Source organism: Triturus cristatus, chromosome 11, assembly GCF_964204655.1.
Source record: "Triturus cristatus chromosome 11, aTriCri1.1, whole genome shotgun sequence".
NCBI classification, from domain to species: Eukaryota; Metazoa; Chordata; class Amphibia; order Caudata; family Salamandridae; genus Triturus; species Triturus cristatus.
This window is the reverse complement of record NC_140594.1, coordinates 115,752,083-115,774,196: the sequence shown is the minus strand read 5'-3', so window position 1 is coordinate 115,774,196 and position 22,114 is coordinate 115,752,083. Positions and strand designations below refer to the sequence as shown.

General features: G+C 45.8%; 1 protein-coding gene across 1 annotated transcript; it reads right to left on the bottom strand.

Moving 5' to 3' along the window:
- Positions 1 to 1,534: 1,534 nt before the first annotated feature.
- GUCD1 (guanylyl cyclase domain containing 1) lies at positions 1,535 to 21,408 on the bottom strand. The gene is made up of 6 exons (XM_085636248.1): positions 20,981 to 21,408; positions 12,895 to 12,979; positions 10,208 to 10,373; positions 7,541 to 7,632; positions 6,781 to 7,022; positions 1,535 to 5,244 (listed from the first exon to the last, which is right to left on the bottom strand). The coding sequence occupies exons 1-6, from the start codon at positions 21,036 to 21,038 to the stop codon at positions 5,153 to 5,155; spliced, it is 735 nt and encodes a 244-aa protein (XP_085492374.1). The 5' UTR covers positions 21,039 to 21,408; the 3' UTR covers positions 1,535 to 5,152.
- Between the last annotated feature and the right edge of the window lie 706 nt (positions 21,409 to 22,114).

The window sequence follows — 22,114 nt, the reverse complement described above, 5'->3', positions numbered from 1 at the left end:
GCCCTCACCCGAGGCTATCTCGGCATAGTTCCTCCACCTATGGCATGTCATGGCCGTGGAGCTACTAACAGCCCGCCTTAATCACACCGGCACTAAGTTCACCCACACCTGGCAGACGCTTATTCAACATCTCTCTCGGATAGAGAACTCTCGCTTTGCTCCCCATCGGCTGCGGGCACTGCAGTTGTTTGAACACTCTCTCAAACCCTACTCCAGAGGGGCCCATCAACAACCCTCCCTGAATCATAACTCTGACGTGGCCTCTTCTCCTTCCTAACACACCCAACCATATTCCCCTTCCTGCACTCCAAGCACATCTCATCCCCCGCCCCCTCCAACCCCCCTGTCGTCGGTTTCTGTCTCCCATGCCTTAGATCACTGGTTTGCCCGATTGCTCTTCAACTTTGGCTCTCATTGGCATTATCCCATACCCAGGGTTCTTAGAAGTCATGCCTACCACATACTGTATGCTTCTTCCACTACGGTACCTGACAGATTCCTACTCATAGCTCAACTCCCCTTGCCACGGTTGGGACACGTCAATACTGTAATATTAAACCAGTGTATTATGCTAGCTGTGATAACTACTGTTCTTTGAAAAATATTCTTTTCAATAAACAGATTTGAAATAAAATCATATTACAATTTTGCATTTTTAACATTGCTATCAGTCATGTGTAACATTTCTAGAGGTTCTAGAAATATTGCAAACATTGGCAAAGTGACAAAACTGTTTACATTTAAAGCATTATCTTCGACAGTAGAGTGCACTTTGGAACCTCAACAGCATTGTGCTGTTTTTTTATTATTATAGCTGAGGACTTTATTAAAGTTCAGTTTCCGGAAGAGCCATGGCAAAATATTTCCATGGATTCTTTGGGAGAATTCCATAGGTTATCCATTTCTTGTAAAAACATTTTAGTTTTGGCAGATTACCTCTCCAGAAGGGTAGAATAGACGTTTATTAAAGAATCCAACACAGAGGATGTCTTGTCCTTTTTAGGTCTCGCCTACACTGTGCATGCGCTGTGCTACAAGACTTATTGTTTACAATTCAGTGTGCATACAACCCACCCAAAGCATACCATTAGTTGTTTTCTTGGTCACTCATTTGCAATCTTTCAATTGCCTAGCTCCCATAGGTGGTTTCCTTCCTTTCTTGTTTTAGTTGCATGGACATGTAACACAATATATATATTTTTTTAATTCTATAAGCGTTGTAGTATTATTCCTGGATATGCAATGTGTTTTTCTATTCTTGTGGAAGGAGTACAAATAGCCATTGCAAAATGTGTGTGTTCTAAACTGCCTACAAGAGAAAATGTGGGCATATCATTGAACTATGCACTAAAATGCTATGTACACCCTTACCTGCACAGAAAGACTGAGGTAATGTGTTTCATTAAAATATTTTAGTTTTTATGCTGGAGCTTGAATTTCTAAATTAATGCTGTGCACAGATAACATCCACCTATTTCCTCCCAACGCTTTCCCTCCATCATCCCCATGCAAAACAAATAACACTCAACAATCATTTTCTTTCTTAAGTAATTTATATTGTTAACAAAAAATATATTTATGTATAAAATCTGAGTGCAATGGACCATGGTATCCCTTTTATGTTTACAGGAAGAGCAGAATAGGTCCTTGTTGGTCAGCGTCCCTTTGGAAAATATTGGCAGCAGAGGTTGAGATCAGTCAACTCTACCCATCAGTTGGAGGTCAGTTGAGGGAACAAAGACTGACCGTAGAAAGTGTGCCTCTGTGTTGCAAGCACGCAACAGCAACAGGGGAGCAACTTCTCCCCTGCAAAGTGCTCACCAGGATGGGGCATCTAGAGAAAGCACATCACAATACTATCTCCACAATGTTTAGGTATGTGAAAGGGACCAAGAGGATACTGTCACTACACCAATGGATCTCCACCACCATATGGCTTTAAACATCTACAACCACATGACGTACTCCAACATCCATGTTGAGCCATGAATATTTTCATTGAGTTTTTGCTCACAAGAGGGTCATCGCAAGGGAAAATGATGTAATAAACTGGGATAGGGGAAGGTCAGAGGACCACCCCATCCTGCACCAATCCCACTGAGTAGAGATCTACAAGTAAAAACCTAGGAACTTCATCAGAAGGTGGATGCTGAATTCTACTATTGCTACTACAATACCACTGCAGTGCAACACCTGGAAGGATGGGAGGTGAAGAGGTTTAACGGAACAAATCTGGTCGATTCCATCAAGTCGGATCCCGTTCTGGTTACTGAAATAGTAGTTAGGGGGAAAAAGTGCAAATGTGGCAGTTTGAAAAATCTCCAACGGTCAAATATTCCGATTAGCAAAAATAAAACTGGAGACTCCTTTAGCCTTGGAGAAGTAGGCACATACATAAGATTTACTCACCAGTGCACATTTCCACAAAGAGCAATATATCTGTCCTGAGAGGCACAGGGGATGATGCTGAATGAACAGCTCCACTCAGCCAGAGGGCTGGTGTGCTGCGCTTCTTCTAGCACAAGCTCTTGTGCCACAGAGGGCTGGTGTGCTGCGCTTTTTAGCACAAGCTCATGTGCCAAAGATGGCTGGTGTGCTGCGCTTTTTAGCACAAGCTCTTGAGCCACAGAGGGCTGGTGTGCTGCGCTTCTGTTAGCACAAGCTCTTGTGCCACTGAGGGCTGGGGTGCCGCGCTTCTTTTAGCACAAGCTCTTGTGCCACAGAGGGCTGGGGTGCCACTCTTCTTTTAGCACAAGCTCTTGTGCCACAGAGGGCTGGAGTGCCACTCTTCTTTTAGCACAAGCTCTTGTGCCACAGAGGGCTGGAGTGCCACTCTTCTTTTAGCACAAGCTCTTGTGCCACAGAGGGCTGGTGTGCTGCGCTTCTTTTAGCACAAGCTCTTGTGCCACAGAGGGCTGAGGTACCGCTCTTCTTTTAGCACAAGCTCTTGTGCCACAGAGGGCTGGGGTGCCGCGCTTCTTTTAGCACAAGCTCTTGTGCCACTGAGGGCTGGGGTACCGCTCTTCTTTTAGCACAAGCTCTTGTGCCACTGAGGGCTGGGGTGCTGCGCTTCTTTTAGCACAAGCTCTTGTGCCACAGAGGGCTGGGGTGCTGCGCTTTTTAGCACAAGCTCTTGTGCCACAGAGGGCTGGGGTGCAGCGCTTCTTTTAGCACAAGCTCTTGAGTTCACATTCTGCCCTCGAGTTCGATGCCTCTTCACCAGTATGAAAACAAGGCTTTGCATTTTCCAGATCTCTTCTAATCAAAGTGCAGATTACCTTAGCTAGAGGCAATTGACGTTACACAAGCACTGCCAATAGTTAGAAAGCTCTATGGCCGGGAAAGCCTTTCAGTCAGCAAAACACAAAGGGTGAAAGTTTTCAGCTCGAGCCATTGTTGCTGGAATAATCAGCAAGGCCACCAGCAGATGAGCGGTGCTCGAACAGGGCCAAGCATACACCCTTGCTAGGACCACATCTATGTAGGCCTACAATTCCCCCCCTTCTAACTCTTGCAATGTAATTTGACTGGGGGCATGTTAAAACATTTCCAACATAAACAGTCACTTATAACCTGATCTAGAGACATGGGTGTAGAATGACAGACCCACAGCCTACTAAATATGTGGGGGCGGAGATGTGGAACGTGAGACCCTGGAAACTTGTTGACAGAAGAACCAAAAAATAAACTTCCTCATTGTTGGTCTACAACAAAACCCAAAAGCAAAATGAGTGTGAGCATAGCAGAAGGTGTTTCGCATGGGAAATAAATACCTTAACATGATTCTGTCGTCCAATCTGTCCGAAACTCCAAACCAAAAGAAAAAACGTCCTGGGTACTACAAGAGCTCTTAACAGATCCAATAACTTCCATGAGAAGATAGTCATGAAGTGCCACTGGACTCCTGGCCAGCACGTATGTAGGTTTAGCAACCAACATAGGCGGTCAGATAGTTAACTTCAAAACGTCCACTGAGAAATCCATTGCATTTTATAATAACACAAACAGGTGTGAGGCGCGCTTCCGCTGCGCGAGGATTCCAACTGGAATTTCTGAATTGTTGGCTGCACGATACATGTGGATGAAGTTCCAGCGCACCAGTCCTTTCTCGCACTCTGCCTCTGTATCTCCAGGGGGGACTGCCCCTTGCTCACCCAATGTGCACATGAACAAAAAATATATAGATCTATAGTGTTCAGCTCTCACACAGACGGTGTACAAATATATCGTGGTTATTTATCTTCCCAGCACAATCCCCTCCATCGGGATAAATGTATAATATTTCTTACCTATAGAATGGCACGGACGGAAATGTGATCTCCACTGTTGTGACCGCAGAGCGCACTCTCTCCGCTCCCTACCTACAGACCTACCTCTGAAGCTCGCGCCCAAAAAGTGCCCACTTACAGGTCATTCATGGAACACCTGCCGCATGTGAACCTCAGGCGCGAGATCCATCTTCCTCACCTAGTGAATTATTAGAGCTTGGCCCAGTATGCAACCATCACAGTAAGCAGCTCGGTCTTCAACATAAAACAAAAAGATGCACGCGCATCCCTGCACCCACGTATTATACAGTATATACACTGCTGTCCAGAGGGGGGGGGGGGGGGGGGAACTTGCTAGTCCACAATGAAATACTACATCATGTGTAGTGCATTCTAGAATGGTTCCGTTCAGCTGCCCAATCAGCCACCCGTTTTTGTATCCCACCTCTACCTCACCCTAAGTCTATCCAATTTTGGGTACAGTATTTACGGTGACTCATGAACGAAGGAGGTTTGTTCGTGAGTGGATGAGATAATCTCGTCATGGAGCACGGTAGCGCTGTGCCCATTACGAGACTATCTCGTCATGAACCCCACCCACTAATACAACGCCCGGCACAGGAGGGGGGAAAGGGCGTGGCACAGGAGGGGTTAAGGTTAGCCATAGTGAAACAGCTGCCATGTGTTATGGCCATTATTAAATGGCTCCTGTTGCCGTGTATGAAGAAAGGGTCTGCGGGAGCAGCAGAGCCTTCAGTCCACACGGGGCCTGCGTTCAGTTCACCCTGAGCTTCATCTGTTCCTATTACACACCATAGACGTCCTGAGAAGAGCAGCCAGTTGCACGAGGCTATGGCAAAGGCGGGCAGCAGCCTGCTCGGTGGTCAGCTGTCCACGTAAACAAAGAGAATGTCCTCGTCTGTTCCATAGCTGCGCCAGGCCTCCTCGAAGTTGCTCATGCTGGTGCGGCACATTCCTAAAAATCAAACAAGTTAAAGACACGGTTACATTTAGGGAAACCGCAACAAAACTAAATATTCACTAGCCTACCTTTAAAAGCAGTGCTAGCCTAAATACAATAAACCAACAAAACGGAGTAGGTTTCTTGTGATCCCTGTTCAAGTTTCAAGAAAACAAACGCATGTGCAAGCCTCCCTCACATACAACTACAAAGGTCTTATCTTGACCTGTACCCCAGCTGAGAGAAGGCAAAGAAACATGAACGCAACCTGTGATCATCTTTGAAGTGCCCAAGCCATGCACCCACCGTTAGAGAAAAGCAAAGAACTCACAGGAGTTTTGTAAAAAAAACAAAACCAGTCTGTTTACATGCAAGACTGATAAAAGTAACCCTTCACATCAGTAGGTTTGCTAACTCTTCCTCAAAAATGACCCGCTTTAAACTCCGCATACCCCACTGCAAATTGAATTGCTTGTAGTTGCCGGGAGAATGGAACCGTCAGATGTGGTGCTGATTGAATCCACCTGGATTCAAACAGCAGTGCCCTTTTTTTACAGGGCACACTGCATGGCACCATCTGCTACCAGCCATAGCCCCTCTGAAGGGACTCAAACACAAGCCACCCCCCCTCTTAGTGCTCGGGGGCAGAGGGGTATTTTGTAGCTTGATATGCAGACAGCGTGGACTGGCATACGTCAGGGTTAATAAGGGTATGACTCCAAAACGCCCAGGTCTAAGCTCGGTGTGAATGGAAAAGCTATCCTTGAGCATGGAGGAGTGAAAAAGCACTACGGCGAGGACACGCACAGCAAGTTAAAGTTTTACTGATTGATGTAGTATAGTGCACTCAAACACGACACCGGGAAATTCATGGACTAGCGCACACTGCAGATCATATACCTGGGCATTGGCCTACATGATAGCAATAGAGCAGGAGAGCGAAAGCGGGAGAGCGAAAGCGGGAGAGCGAAAGCGGGAGAGCGAAAGATGGGGCGTAAAAAACACAAAGAAAAATAAGAGGTCGGATCACGACAGAAGAGATTAAATGTAGTAAAGGTGGGAGGGGAGGTATGTTGGGGAGTGATAGAGTAAATATACTTATTTAACATTTGTATAGAGCGCAGCCATATCTTAAAGGAAGCCGGCCTTTATGAAAATGGAAATGAAAACACAAAATAAAATATACAATGAAGGTAGGATACGACAAGCAAATCCAGCAAAATATGCAAATAAAAAAAATGGACACAAACTGAAAAGTAGACCAACGAAGACTCCTTCAAGTCCTCACACAAGAGGGCAGTCTTCGAGGTTGTACTCCTAACGTGAAGATTAAGGCAGGGGCTGTCACTGGTAGAAAACGGACTGCCTGCGGAGCGGCTGTAGTAAAAGGCAGATTGGAGAATTTGGGTTTCATGAACTTAGTCGATCATGCATTTTTTTTTCCAGCCCTTGGAGTGACCCAGAACCCTTCTGAAATGTGCAGGTTGTTTGGCAAAAGGGGATAAGAGGAGAGATCATACAATTTCGGGCCCTTATCTGTGGGATACTCACGGTCCGCGTAGGCCGGGTTGTTGTAGAAGACGCTGCCCACGGCCCGGTTGTAGCCGCACAGCACAATGAAGTGACCCTGGTAGTCGGGGTTTCTGCAGAAGCACTTCTGGCCAATAGGGAGGAAGCAGCAGTATTTGACGGGGCTGGAGCATAGGTCGCACAACAGCAGCACCGCGTTCACCAGGACTATGGCCACGTGGCCCTGCGACAGGTGGTCCTGCAGGTCATCAATCCTCACCGCGCTAGGAAGAGAGACAAGGAAGGCAGGTGAGGCGAGTCTCATGCCCACTCCCATCCCACAGGCAGAGGCGGGGCTTCACTCCGCCTCAAAGACCAGACCGGGCTAGGTCTGGACCTCCGACATGAAGGGCCGCGCAATGCATCACACATGAAGAACAGCTCTGGCGCACTGGACAGACGCTACCACTGGAACCCAACACCTCCGGCACCCATCCCACGCACGAGGCCCAGGTCCTTCCAATCAGGAGTCAGTGCATGCAGATCGCATCAGGACCAATGGGTGGAATCACAAACTTCCAATGTCACATCAGCCCTCTCTCACACACAGATCACAAGTGTAAACACAAAAGGAGTGCTACCGTGCTCAAGTGTGTACCACAGACCTTCACATCAGGAGCGTAGAACTGCAGGTATCACAGAAATGAATGCTGTGCAAGTCTATCGGGAGTGGTCCTAGGTGATACAACCCCAGCTTTGAAGTCTGATGCGACAAAGGGGAAGAGACAACACCATTTCTCACCGTTTCTCCACCACCACCCCGCAGGCTGCAGCGCTGGCGAAGAGCTGATTGACTCGGTTCTCTTCGGTGTCGAAGTGTTTCCTGTAGAAAGACTGGTAGAGAAAGCAGTTGTGAACAAATACAATAATATGATGCCATTACAGCTGCTGCTCAGACACTGGAGGTCTCACAATATGTTTTCTGCGTAGGGACACAAGTTGAATGCAGGGCTGTTGAGGTTTAACAGGAGAGGCCTCTAATTAAATGAGCGAAATTTATTTAATGACGTGGAAAGGGAACAAGAGCAGGAAATGTTTAATGAGACCCTGCCAACCCACCCTCTATGCAGGTATGACCTTAAAAAAAAAAAATACGACTTCGTACCCAAGCAGAGAGAAACAAGAACTGGGTGTCACAACCACTTTCTGTCCTATCCCAAGTCAACCAGTAAACTATCAATGTTTTCCATAGATCGCATGTGTCGTTATTTGTACATATAGGAGCTAACGTGGTTTGTTATTATCTGCTTACTAATTCGGGTTCTGCTATAAAATATCAGTTGAGATTGTTTTTACATTTTTTTAAAATTGTTCTGCCATAGCAAGGTCCTGAAAGTGGCAAATCTTGTAATTATCGCCTTGGTCTAGAAGAAATCATGATCCATTTTCCATTTGTGTCTGTAGGGATCTCTCTTTGTTGAAAGTGCACCTTAAACAGGGCAGGGGTTGCAGCATTATGACTGGGAGGCTCAGGGGTGGACGGGCTTCCAGGTCTACTACTAGGGCTCTTTTGTCAGAAATGTAGCGGTTCCCTCCGCCTCTATGTGAGGCAAATAAACATGCTTTTGGCAAGCTCTGACTCTGCAAACCCCAAATGGAGACCTTAAACTTCCAAACTGTTAGAATTCCTTGTCAAAATGTGATGATCATATCGGGCGTATGTTTCAGACTGGTTTTGGCAGGGTGTTCCTTGCGGTCATAAGCCCATGCCTATAAGCAGTGACGGCAGATGAAAGGATAGGACAAATCATTCTGAATCAGGGGTGTGGAATTTAATAAAGTATCTACTGGTCCATGGGACAGGTTGCTTCATAAAACTACCTGTCCTGTAATAAAATCCACTTGTCCCTTTGGAGCCATGTAGTGCGAAGACAAATTATGGCAGCAATCTCATTATATAAGAGCTCTGATAATAGCCTCTCTGATTATGCCAGAGACCATATCATAGTAGGGTTCGAATATTAGCAATTCACTTGTTTTGCCGCCTTTCTACAGATCTACATATCGGGACTGGAGTTAACATTAAGCAATAGTTCCCCATGGTTGGAATGCCCTTCTGAGTCTGAGCAAACCTACTAACCTGCATGTTTTATGGGTTTTCATCAGCTGGTTTCTAATATTTTCTCATATAGAGAAAGGTTGTAAATTTACTCCTGACAAGGGTACAGGTAACAATTCATGGTTGGAGGGGAAAAAAGTGGTTGTCGGGAAAGTCAACTTGTTTCCACACAACAAATTTTCGCACGAGGAAATCTACATATGATTATTTGCCAGTGCTAAAAATGAAGTTCAAATATTTTCTAGGAGTACAATTAACTGACCTATTTCCGTAAATTTTTCTGAATTCATGAAAGCTGTAAACCTGCACTACTTCAAAGACATATACCATGTGTGCACTTTTGTGACTTTCTTTAAAAATTGGGCCCCTAATTAGACCTAGTGTTTTGTTTTTATTAAAAATTCTCTCTCTTCATCTACCGACTGGCTTGACTGTGAGTGACAATATTCTGCTCTTTCACAAGGAGCATTTTGGCACACAAAGCAGTTTTGTTCAGGGACAGGAACTACTGTGGCAATGTTTGGCTTTTGAGACAAACTATTTTTGCCAATGTGTTATAATGAGGAGGGCCCGGCAGCTCCCACAACAAAGTTTTACAAAACCCATGTCAAAACAAGGGCACACACCGACATACCCAAAAGGCTGACCACTAAAGTCATATCTATTGGCTTTGACAATGCTTGTTTATTTTCATGTGCCCTATAATTTTGTTGCAACTGGTTGCACTGATTTTCCATTATGAATATTTAGGGGAAATACCAGCATGCATCAACACATTTTGCTAAATGATTCTTCAAAGAAATGGTACCTAAAATCTCACAGTAGTTAAACAAAACTTTTTTCCTAGTTGAATTTTTTTTAATGACTATTTTGAAAGCAAATAATCAACCTTGCTTTCAAGCTTTCACATATATTTGCAGCTAATCAGAGAGCATCCTAAAGCAGTACACGCAGTCTTACATTGTTAAACTTTGCAAACGCGAGTAAGCATTTTTAGACTGGAACAACTGTCCGTAGTGCAGTCTGAACGTACAACGTTTCCCTAAAGCTCTCACCCTAATAATAAAAGCTTTGCATTAATGAACTTTAAATACAAGTTCGAACAGCATTAACATGTGGGGACAACTATACCCTTACCTGCAGACAATGCCCTTCCCTGATCCATACTATGGTAGTGTGCTCTGGCAGCCAAAGGGGTTGTGCTGCAGGGGGTTGGGCCTACTTGTCTAAAGGACAAAACAAACATGACAACTTATCCTTGACCCCAAAAATGCGTCTTGGATGTCTGGCTATAGGAATTCCACACCTCTGCTGGAGGTATGCTGAATGCACAACATGCAATAAGCTGACCTGGTTCTTATAGCCTTTGTCCACCCCCAGTGTCTGCGTGCAGAAGCGGTGCTTCAATCCGAAATGCCGCATGAGGTAGGCCAGGTCAATGGTCCAAATGCTTTTAGTCAACCGCAGTTCTCCCATTGCTTTCTGGAACTCCTCTTCACTGAGCTGGTTCAGGTACCTGAGGAAGGAGGAAACAAGTTACAAAAATCCAGAAAGAGGAAGGACAGCAGCAGGAACACCTACCATGGGAAAAAATAATAATATGTTTGTTTAAACTGAACGGACTCTAATAGCATCCTGGGCTATACCAGTGTTGTCAAAGTTAATACAGGACATGCAACCAGTGGACAACACACGAGAACTGGTCCAGGAGATACAATTACACAGATACAGGTCTTTAGCGGAGTAGACATGCCTCAAATTATATTTTATGCTACCTCTGCCAAAATGCAACATTCCTGACATCAGTTTCTGTTCTCGGTGCTCTCCCTTAAATGCTACACAGTTTTTGTTGCTTAAATCTGTCTCGCGGCGTCATCACCGCAGAGAAAAAGAAAAGGAACAAGCATTGAAAATGCAATAGGCCTCGCCTTTTATTAAGTTAAAGCCATTTGCTTTGCTAATGGTATTATATAGCAAAGCAAATGGCTTTAACTTAATAAAAGACGAGGCCTATTGCATTTTCAATGCTTGTTTTCAATGAGCCACGTGTTCAAACTACAAATCAACTTCTCACGTGAGGAATCGCGGCTCTTCAATTAGATAGTAGATTTCGGCAAGAGAGGAGGGGGTGGATCGCTGGCGTGGGACTGGACAGCAGAGAGGCAGAGGGCGGTTAAGCGAGGAAAGGGCGGGAGCTTGAGGGGGCGGGGAAAGCCAGCGCTGGAGTAACCCTTTAGTGAGATGAGCAGCCGGTTATAGTCACATGCTGCGGTTAATGCTGTGGAGGTCATCCAATCCTTAATGAACTACACGTATTTAAACAATTTATGAGGCGGATGGTAGGATAACTCGCACTTGGCAGATGCTTAGGCGTTACTTTTGTTTCATTAAGCTGCTGCGTGGCAATATGTGCGAATTTCATGCATGCAAATAAATGAAATACAAATTGAAACACTATATGGCTACATTCCACTATATTGCCGTTTCCAAGCACTGTGAGAGATGTGTTACTATTCCTAATTACAACCCGGACCCGCCTTGCCGGCATTTCTTTAAGCCAAAATTCACCGCCATCACTGGCCCAGGCCCAGAGATCGCCGCCCCTAAGCTCACCGCCACAGGCCGAGTCCGCGTGACATCTCTCTGCCGCGCTGGGATTGGCCCAGCGGGAGAGAGCGTTTCCCTGAGCTTGGACGCTCCACGCGAGAGCCGCACTGGGATTGGACCCAGCCCTCCAGGATTCCTGCCGCGTCATCCCAGTGCCGCACTGGGCTTGGTCCCCGGCCCAGAGGGCTCTCCCACGCTCAAAGAGAGAAGTGAGGCTCGGCCTGGGACCGGGGAGCGTCTCGGAGAGGAGAATTGCCTGGCTTGCTGGATTCACCCCGCATCTGAAGGCAAGGTAAGGCTCGCATCCGCGCTTGTGAGCCCACGAGCTGAAGGAAATCTTCACTCCATTCAGCAACAAACAGAGGAGCAAACACTGCTTCACTCTTTTAGAGCCGTCCCAGTTGGACTGGCTGCCCCGACTTACTGCTGGCGTAAAAGGTTTTCTTATCTTTATTGGGCCATGTGTTTGGCCCCATAAAGATAAGAAAACATTTTACGCCAGCAGTAAGTCGGGGCAGCCAGTCCAACTGGGACGGGCTCTAAAAGAGAAAAGTGTACGTCACTAGACACTCTTTTCCAATGGCTGGCCACCGCTTAGCATAAACGGTGATGCCAGCCAATGGAAACGAGGGGCGGGGCTTAAAGCCCACTAGAGAAATCTACCCTAAAACATTAAATCTCGCCAGCGAGACTGCGCATGTCTTGAGGAACTGTTGTATTGTTGACAAATAAATAGACTTCCATTTATAAGCACACATAATAGCAAGAAGCAAACTCTAACTTGTGCCTTGCACAAAACCTAACATGAAAGGGCCCTTGGTAGTCTTTGGCTTTGTTACATTTTATTCTTTTACATTGATAAGTGACTAATCAGATCACCACTCATGTTGAAAGATTGAAGAAGAAAAAAAAAAAACAGTTTTGTATGGGATTTGTCAACAGCCTTGCCCGTGCCATATAAATGGATTTGTGTTACTGATGGCTGAATTTATTGGTAGTAAACACGACCTCGCTAGTATCCACAGTTATAACGACAAATTAAATACCACCAATGGCATTTACGGCCAACAAGATTAAAGTACCTCCACAAATATGTTCACATGATAGTGTCAATATCGCTGATAGATTAACGCAGGCACCTTAAGGCAAAACTCTGATTTTTTTAAAACTTTTTAAAATGGGCTTTTAAAAGGTTTGCTCACAGAAGACCCCTGTGCCCATTAATCCAAAAAAGAGTTGTTAACATCGTCCTTTCACAGGATCTCAAATATCAGTGCGGTTTATTTGTTTCTTGATAAATAACCTCACTTAAATTTATATTCTGGCGCCATGAAGTCTCATGGTAGTGTGCGAGCGCTCTAAAAATACCCACATTAAAGCACTCTCTCTGGATGTACAGCATGGCTGGTGTAATTAGTGTTTTAACTTACTGCAAGACCATCCTACAGCAGGCAAGGCCACAATCCCAGTGATAGGACTGTTGGATCGCAGGAACTTTCAACTGGATGTGGTCCTCTAGAAAGAAAAAAACAAAACACAAAAACAAAGTTCAACAAAATAAATATAATAGAGGGAGACCGTATCCATACTGCTAATACTCTAGTCTATTCAGATTTTCAGCAGCCCTCTGGCTCATGTTCTCCTCCAGAAGTGGCTGTCTAGTTAGTTTTGGATATGTTAAGGTGTACATCGCCTCGAAGTAAGTGGTTATTATGACCCTTTCCATAAAACATCCTATTTTGCCTTCACACTACCAGATTTATAGCAGTCCAATTTTGGCTGAGGCTGGTGTGCTTGATGCAGCAACATGTGATTGTTTCCTTGTCTGGCTTCCTCCTGGTAAGAGAGTGTGGGTGTGCGTAGCTGCCAAGCTTTGTTCTACAATGTTCTCTATTTTTCAACTGCACGTTCCATGAATTCTCAAAGATGGAAAAAGGTAATTCTCCCTCACCCCCAACAATAAATCGACACAAGAGATCAGAATTCGGTCATAAACAAGAACCAAAAACATTTTATGGAACACATTTCTAAACAAATACTTTATGCACGACACATCTGAAAAAACAGTTCTCTTTTAAGGGAACTTCCAATTGCAGGAGGGCATTTCCAATTGCAGGAGGGGTTTCATGAGGTTAAACAGCACAATATGCAACAATTTTCAACCTTATAGCTAACATTTTACATGTTAAACACCCTAGAAAAATCAGGTGTTTTAACCCATTCAGTTTAAATGAATGCCATCTTCATACGTTTGAATACTATTTTGAAGCTCGACAGAGCTCGGTTAGATCATTACACTATTGAGCACTTTTCCCACTTAAACAGATAAAGTTGTTTTTGGCCATAGATTGGCCGTTTATAAGTTCCATGGCATGAAATGAAACGCAGTGGGAAAAAAAAGGTTAAAATCAATAAGTGTTCAACCAAGTAACCTTAAATCAAGGACAACTTTGCAGGACAACGTTTTTTGTAGCCAACAAGTTTCATCAGACGTAAGGAGGGCACCCACCAACAACATATATATTTCCTTAAATAGCAGATTAGGATAAACTTTGTTACGCTCTGAAAATAATTTGCTTTTCAATATCAGATATAGAAGCGAGACTAGTAGGGGGGGTATTGCTATAGTTGCAATTTTATAATTGCTTACTATATTGTATTCTATACATACGTTAAGGGGCTTCGAGACAACCTCCATGAGTCGAACCTTGGGATATTAAGCCAATAGATTGCAAAAGCGTCAGTCACATACAGGTTCAACCTTCAGGAGTGATTAGGCATCACCATTTATTTCTATTGGCTGTTGTGTTTTTGCTTACACTGGATCAAGAGGGGCTATAATGCAGTGTGCTAGCGTCGAGGTAGCACAGGAGAGTTAGTTGACAAAAGCATCTAACAACTGATGCTACACAAAAAGGATTGCTTTATTTTCTGTAGCATTTATTTTTCCTATGTTTTGTCAGCATTTCCCTCCCCAAGCTGCTAGGCTGCTTGACTATATTACAAACATGGCAGCCATCTTTGAAAGTTATTCTTTGCACTCTACTGTTCGAAGAGGGTCGTCATGTTTGCACTTCCTCTATATAACCCTTTTTTCCCTATACCATTAATTTTTCAGGTACCTTTGTTTAAGCTCACTCTCCAGTACATAAAGAACAACTTTCAAAGTCAACAGCATACATACAAATGCCAACCTTATTGGCTTTGCCAATTATTGTTTAAGTTTCAAAGCCTCAAACGACCTAACTCCATCCTCTGGCATCCTAAAAGGATGTAGTTGAAATACAAGCAGATCTGTGTGCCTCAAATCAAGAACTAAGGTAACAAATTTATCTTGGTTAGCACAATCAATGTATATTTTAATCACTTAGTGATCCACTCCCAGAACAAAGTGTGCTATAGGCACCAAGATACCGCTACCACAGGATAGTTACTGAAGCACAGACTTAAAGAGCGGGCTGGCACACACTTTTAGGGAACGAGACGGCCTCAGTGGCACATACAGCCAACAGTAAGAACAAGAGCGTGAAAGGAAGCTTCCTGCTCTCACAGCAACATATCTCACAGTGGCTGGAAGTGATCACTTTGACCCCTGTAACAGAGCACCACATGTCACAAGGAGATTCAGGACTGAGGGGAGTGCCTTACCCTGAAAGCACTGTCGTAACATATCGTAAAGGGAAGCTTTCTGACAAGCAGACGGTTGTACTTTGTGGTAGAAAGTAGACGCTGGTAACCGTGTGAAGTTCTTATGTGTCTTTATTCCAGTTGTACAGCAAGATGGTAGGTTGGTACAACAGACAGATAGTCCAGGTGAAGGTAAAGTAGGTTAGCCCAGTAGTCAGCCCTTGGTCCTATGCCAAAGCAACCCCACCAGGAGCAGCATGCCTGCTGCCCAGCCCATCTGTAACTGTCATACCTCAGTCAGACACCCAACATTCCACGCATCACAGCTTTACCAACATTCTACTCCAAACACACACAGTGGCTGAGCAGCAGGTGGACTGGTAAACTGCAAGATATGAAAGTACTATGCAGGGCATAACACATCCCTCTCCTTTTAAAATGATAAACAAAAGTGACATTGGTACCAGGGAAAAGCAACAATGCAAAAGGAGGAACCTATACACAAGAAAAAGTACATTTGCAAGAAGTTATTCAAAACTCAGGGATGCTCAAAAGTGTTAGACATCACGAAAGAATCAGAAGCAATAAAAAGAAAAGAATAGATTGAGACAATAAGTAGAGTATAGCAAAGGGAAAAAAACCCGCAACACTAGACCCAAACTATAAAACATTATGTTGCATAATGCACAGATTACTAATTTTGCAAAAATAGCAAAATTACAAATATAAGGAATGGTTCAAAACCAGGGATGTGCAATTAAGAGATCACGAGAGATAAAGAAGTATTCAAAGTAGAGAGAACGGATAAAATACAACAATTGAAAAATTGAGTACAGTAACCCATCCTCTCGTAAAAAACTAAATGAGAAAATGTGGTTGCATAAGGCAAAAGGTAAACACCCTGCCACTGTATTTGGGTCTAACTCCCATGTATGCACATCCTGTGTAGGAATGACCTTGTATAGCATAGATGGGACCCAACCAATGCACACCAGCCCTATGTAGAAGTTATGAGCAACATAATGGGAAAAGACCCATGACCTAAAGTAATGTAAATTGGCAGAAACCCAATAAACAAACCCCGTAAAATTAATCCCTACAGCAAGGGAACAAATGACATCACAAAGAATCTTACAAACGTTGTGAAGATGGAGCTAAAAACCAATCTTTCACCCCTCATATGAGGTACAAACAATTAGGAATTAAGACCCTAAAGTCCACCCTCGTGTACGGATCTAAGACTTTAAACGATGAATATGGGACCATAAACCTAGAGAATACACCCTGTGTAGGGGAACCGTACCCATAAATCCAAACCAACCCAGAGGGAGGGTTACATGCTATGTTAAATGGAGGAAACCCCATAAACATACCCCGTGCAAGGGTTACCAATGAAAGAACAATTAGTGGGAATCGTACCCATGAACCAAAACCAACCCAGTGAAAGGGTTACATGCTATGTTAAATGGAGGAAACTCCACAAACATACCCCGAGTAAGGGTTACCAATCAAAGAACTATTAATGGGAATCGTACTTTTGAACAAAACCAACCCAGAGAAAGGGTTACTATATTGAACACTAAGCGGGAAACACACTCACAAACCCGCCTCAATGAGGAGGCTGTGTGTGATGCTTTATGAGAACCATAACCACAAACCCACCCCTGTGTAGGGGTTGCGTTAACGCTTTATGGGAACCAAACCCATACCTATCCCTAATATAAGTGATAACGTAGTACAGCTACCCACCTAACCAAGACTAAAAACGTCCCTTTCATGAGGGAGAACAACATGTGAAAGCTGAAACACGTAAGCTATGAACATGAATTTTCCATTAGATAGCATCTTAGTAAACAAACTTTGCATACATATTTAACTGACAGTAAATTAGTTCCAGGTGACAGCAAACAGACTCTGTAAACGAGAAAAAAAAAAAATAAGCTTTGAAAAAAAAATGCACACCCACAGTAAAATGTACACTATAAATTCAAAATTGCCACACACATTGCATAGAAAGGCAATAAACGAAACTTCCAGCATCAGACTTGCTAACTCCAAGTACAGGAACAGAAAGGTAGATGGTGTGGATAAACTTGACTCGGACGGAAAACATAAGAACATTTCAGTGAAAATCGAACTTGGCACTAGGTGGCAGCGTAACACTTGGCAGTGAATAGAAGAAAACACATGAACAACCCAACACTGCACTGCTGAATAGAACTGCTTCGATAAGACTTCCAAGTATGTTTTGCCCATTATGATAAAGAAATTTCTAGGTATTGCAGTTTCTTGAAATCCTGGCGTGGAACGTGATGAAGAAAATAAATCCTGGAACTGGATGGTAGTTACATTGAGAAAAATAAACTTTTACTGGTGTAAATAAAAATAGACTCATGCTCATTCACCTTAAACCAGACATTCTCGTCAGTCTTCATGCTCCAAATAACTCTGTTGAAGACGACGCACATGTGAAAACGTGTAAAGGAATGTAAAGCTGTATCGATGGTGCCAACCACAAGATGGCAGCACGTTAGGCGACGCCGTGCTGGGTGGTTGTAGGCGAGAATGTGCGTCCAACATTGCTGCTTAGTGAGGCAGAGATGGAGGAGAATCTCTGTGCCTGAAGTAGACCCGCACCACACCGTAGATGAGAGGAAGCAGACAGAGACAATATGTAGGCACATTTCAACGTTGTGCCCACATCTGGAAACAATATCTTGCGCAACCTGTATCATACAAAGTCATTCTTCAAGCACCTCCAAAATAGCGCCAACACCTGGCAATAGAAGGATTTGGAGCAGGGCAACTGTCCATGTAAATCTTGATGTGTGCTGCGCCAATATAGCTTGTAGTCATGTAGAAACTCATTTCCAAACAATAGACTTTCCTCGCAGGTGCAGGACTTGTGGGTGTACGCACAACCACACCGTACAGCACGCTGTTGTTGGGGCTGTCCGCTATATAAGACACTGGTGGGGCTGCAGAGAGTGCTGTATCAATATTCTTTAGTTGCTTGTGGCATCTTGAGTTGCAATTGAACATCTTGAGTTTCTTCTTTAGTTGCGCTGTTTGAGATTTCTTCTTCTGGTTCCTTGACCAACTATAAGGGCAAGTAGGGCAGTGAGTAAGTCTCCAACTCTCGCTAGTTGCCAAAATATGTTTTACTCTGTGGTAGAAAGTAGACGCTGGTAACCGTGTGAAGTTCTTATGCACCTTTATTCCAGTTGTACAGCAAGATGGTAGGTTGGTACATCAGACAGGTAGTCCAGGTAACAGGTGAAGGTAAAGTAGGTTAGCCCAGTAGTAAGCCCATGGTCCTATGCCACAGAAAAACCACCAGGAGCAGCCTGCCTGCTGCTCAGCCCATCTGTAACTGTCATACCTCACTCAGTCAGACAACCAACATTCCACGCATCACAGCTTTACCAACATTCTACTCCAAACACACACAGTGGCTGAGCAGCAGGTGGACTGGTAAACTGCAAGATATGAAAGTACTATGCAGGGCATAACACAGACCATACAATAACATGCAGCACAAGGATTGGGAGGGATCTTGTTACCCTGAAAATATTACATTAACACATCATAAAACAAGAGGGGTCGTTCTCTGCTTTACCTTACAAGTCATTCAGGGGCTCAGTGAGTGCTCTCTACCCAACAAGACCTTGAGGTACCACTAGTTATACAAGATCTTAGAGAGAAAGGGAGATAGCTACAGGTACATGAGATGTTACCTTGACACGTGTCATGCTATACGTGTTTTAATATAGAGCAGCACTCTTCATTTCCTGGGTCTCTTCGTTCTGCTGGAGAGCTGTCATCTCGTGTGATTTTCACAAGCAGAATCCGAACAAGCATTGGCATAGCCAATAGGTCTCGCATTTGGGACCTTATAAGTGTTTAGCCATGCAACAATTGCGTAACTAAATACTTATAAGGTCCCAAAAGCGAGACCTAATGGCTATGCAAAGCGGCCGTGAAAGTGAAAGTGATCGCGATCACGATCAAACATCAGAGCGGCCGTGCGGCCGAAAGTGAAAGTAATCCCGGTAAAACGCAGCGCGCGCGCCCGCGCACATGCACTGTAGCTCTAGGCTGGCCTGGTAGCACTTTTTGGAGCCCCCTCAATAAGTCTCGCCAGACCAGCGCATGCGCTGGGTCAGGCGAGACCTAAAAAGGGGGGTGGTCGTGCAACCAAATGCATAGAGATGTCTACCTCTGTGGAAGATGCAAGGGATACAGCCTTTTGCGATAACTGTTACACTCATCTACACGAGCCTCACACGGTTCAATTTGTAAAGATGGTCTGGGTTCATTTAAATGCTGGTTCGGCTTGGAGGTTTTCAGAATTGTCAGGCTACTAATACTGAGGTCTGCACCACCGAACCTGATATTTTGCAACAAACTGAGGGTCAGGTGATAGCTTTCAACTTGCCAGAAGATGGTCTACTCTTGGAAATGAGTGGAGAGATGCCTGGTCGTCTCTGAGAGGTTTGCGACCATAAAGGCAGTCACAAAGGTAGGGTCTCTGCTATGGCAGGTTTTGGGTTATAAGGACCCTCTTCTGTGCAAATATTGGACTTCTCTTAGGTTGGGAAGATTGTCGAGAAAAATAAAGGATCTCTTGTGTGGTGGCCAAGTTTAGTGTAAGCACTTTGGTGAGAATGAAAGCGGGGTACTTATAATGCCTCCTCTTTGGTAGTGAGGATAGATGGCCTGCGCTCTGCAGTGGGGCAAACAAAGAATCCCCATCATGGAGGTGTAGAGAGTGGGGGCAGATGGAAGGCCTCTTCTGGGGTGAAGGCAGATACAGCGAACTGTCTCAGGCAAGGTATGGAAATACGAGTTTTCACTATGGTGGAGGAAGTACGGGGACCCCTCTGTAGCAGAGACAGATTGCGTGGTCTCCTCTGTAGCAGTGAACTCCATTTTGGGGTGCAACAGGGTAACCACCTCGCCCCGTGTCATTGCTGGGCTATTTACAAATCATTCTCACAGAGTACGAGAGTTCACTGGAAGCAAGCTAAGTACAGAGAACGCAATAAGCTGTCAAATAAGCTGAGGCCTGTAAACACTGTACCTAAACAACACGAAGAGAAGTTGAAAACCCCTCCCCCTGGATGCAGACACAGGGTTTCCACTAAAATGGTCAGGTAGGAGGCCTCAACCATAGTGTGGATACATACAGCTACAACACGGTTTGACGGGTACGTGCATTGATTCATTTATGATAAGAGCAGATAGCTCATATGAAGTCGCGACTGAGAAACTGTGTGTAGATGCGCGGGGCAGCCGAGATGAGTGGGACAGTTTTGGTGAAAGCTGGGCAGTTGTTATGAGGGCGAGGCAGGTCAGAAGAGGAAGGGGGCAAGTGAGAAGGAGGGTGGGAGAGTTGTGGGAAATCTGCGGAGATGGTAGTCCACTAGTGAAGAAGTGTGACAATTACGGTGGGTGTGGGACAGTTGTGAAGAAGCTGCGACAGTCGCGGAGAAGGTAAATCAGTTGCGGAGTGGTAGGACATCTAGAGCGTGGCACATTTTGTGGAGAGGTTGGGGCGGTCATGGAGCGGCAGGTCAGGTCCGATGAGTGGGCGGTTATGGAGAGGTAGAACAGTGGTGGAGAGAGTGTAGCAGGTAAATTGGGCAAGGAGAGTGTGATAGAGGTGGGACAGTTGAGGCGAGTGGGGGGACAGATGTGGGGCGGATGGAACAGCTATGGTGAATATGGGACAATTGTGGGCCGGAGGGGGCAGTATGAGTGGGTGCTGGGCCAGTTGCGGTAGTGTGGTCTGCCGCCCGCGGCATGTGCGTGCAGGGGTCCCGGGATGCTGAGGTGGAGCCCAGAGCGCACACACCGGTACCCGCTGGGGTTGCTCTCCCGCCTCACCTGGGGGCCGCCGGCCGGGGCCCTGCCGCCCTCTCGCGGCCTCCCGCGGGGTCTTCATGCCGCTCGCTGGGCCGGGACACGAGCCCGCATCGAGCCCTCCTGGTCAGAGCCAGGCGCTCTCACCCAGGCGGCTGCCTTTCCTTCCTGTATCCCTCCAGAGCCCGCCTCCCCCGGCCCCGCTACTTCCGGTTCAGGCTTGCTGAGGGCGAGGTGGAGGAGGGCCTTCGGGAGAGGGAGGAAGGGCCTGGGGTGGAGGGAGGGCCTGTAGCTGGAGAGAGGAAGGACCTGCGAGTAGCGGGAGGGGCTTCATGAGAGAGAAAGGGTCTGGGGTGGAGGGAGATGCTTCGGGAGAGAGAGGAAGTGTCTGGGAGTGGAGGTAGGGTCAGTGGGTGGAGAGAGGAGGGTCTGTGGCTGGAGGGAGGGCCAGTGGGTGGAAAGAGGAAGGTCCTGTGACTGGAGGGAGGGCCAGTGGGTGGAGGGGGGCAGTGAGTGGAGCGGGGCAGTGGATGGAAAGAGGAAGGGCCTGTGACAGGAGGGAAGGCCAGTGAGTGGAGGGAGGGCCAGTGAATGGAAAGAGGAAGGGTCTGTGACTGGAGGGAGGGCCCGTGAGTGGAAAGAGGAAGGGTCTGTGATTGGAGGGAGGGCCAGTAGTGGAGAAAGCAAGGGCCTGCGGGTGGAGGAGGGGCTTCGGAAGAGTCTGGGGTGGAGGGAAGGTCAGTGGATGGAAAGAGGCAGGGCCCTTAGTGGAGAGAGGAAGGGTCTGGTGGTGGAGGGAGGGCCAGTGGCTGGAGAGACGAAGGGCCTGTGGCTCGTGGAAGGGCCAGTGAGTGGAGGGAGGGCCAGTGGGTAGAGGGAGGACCAGTAGTGTAGAGAGGAAGGGCCTGTGGGTGAAGGGAGGGACTTCATGAGAGAGGAATGGTCTGGGAGTGGAGGGAGGAAGGGCCTGTAGCTGGAGATATGGGCAATGGTTGGAGAGATTGAAAGGTCCTGGTGGTGGAGGGAGGGGCTTCGGGAAAGAGCGAGGAAGGGTCTGGGGCGTAGGGAGATCCAGAGAGTGGAGGGAGGAAGGGCCTGTAGCTGGAGTTATGGGCAATGGTTGGAGAGATTGAGAGTTCCTGGGGTGGAGGGAGGGGC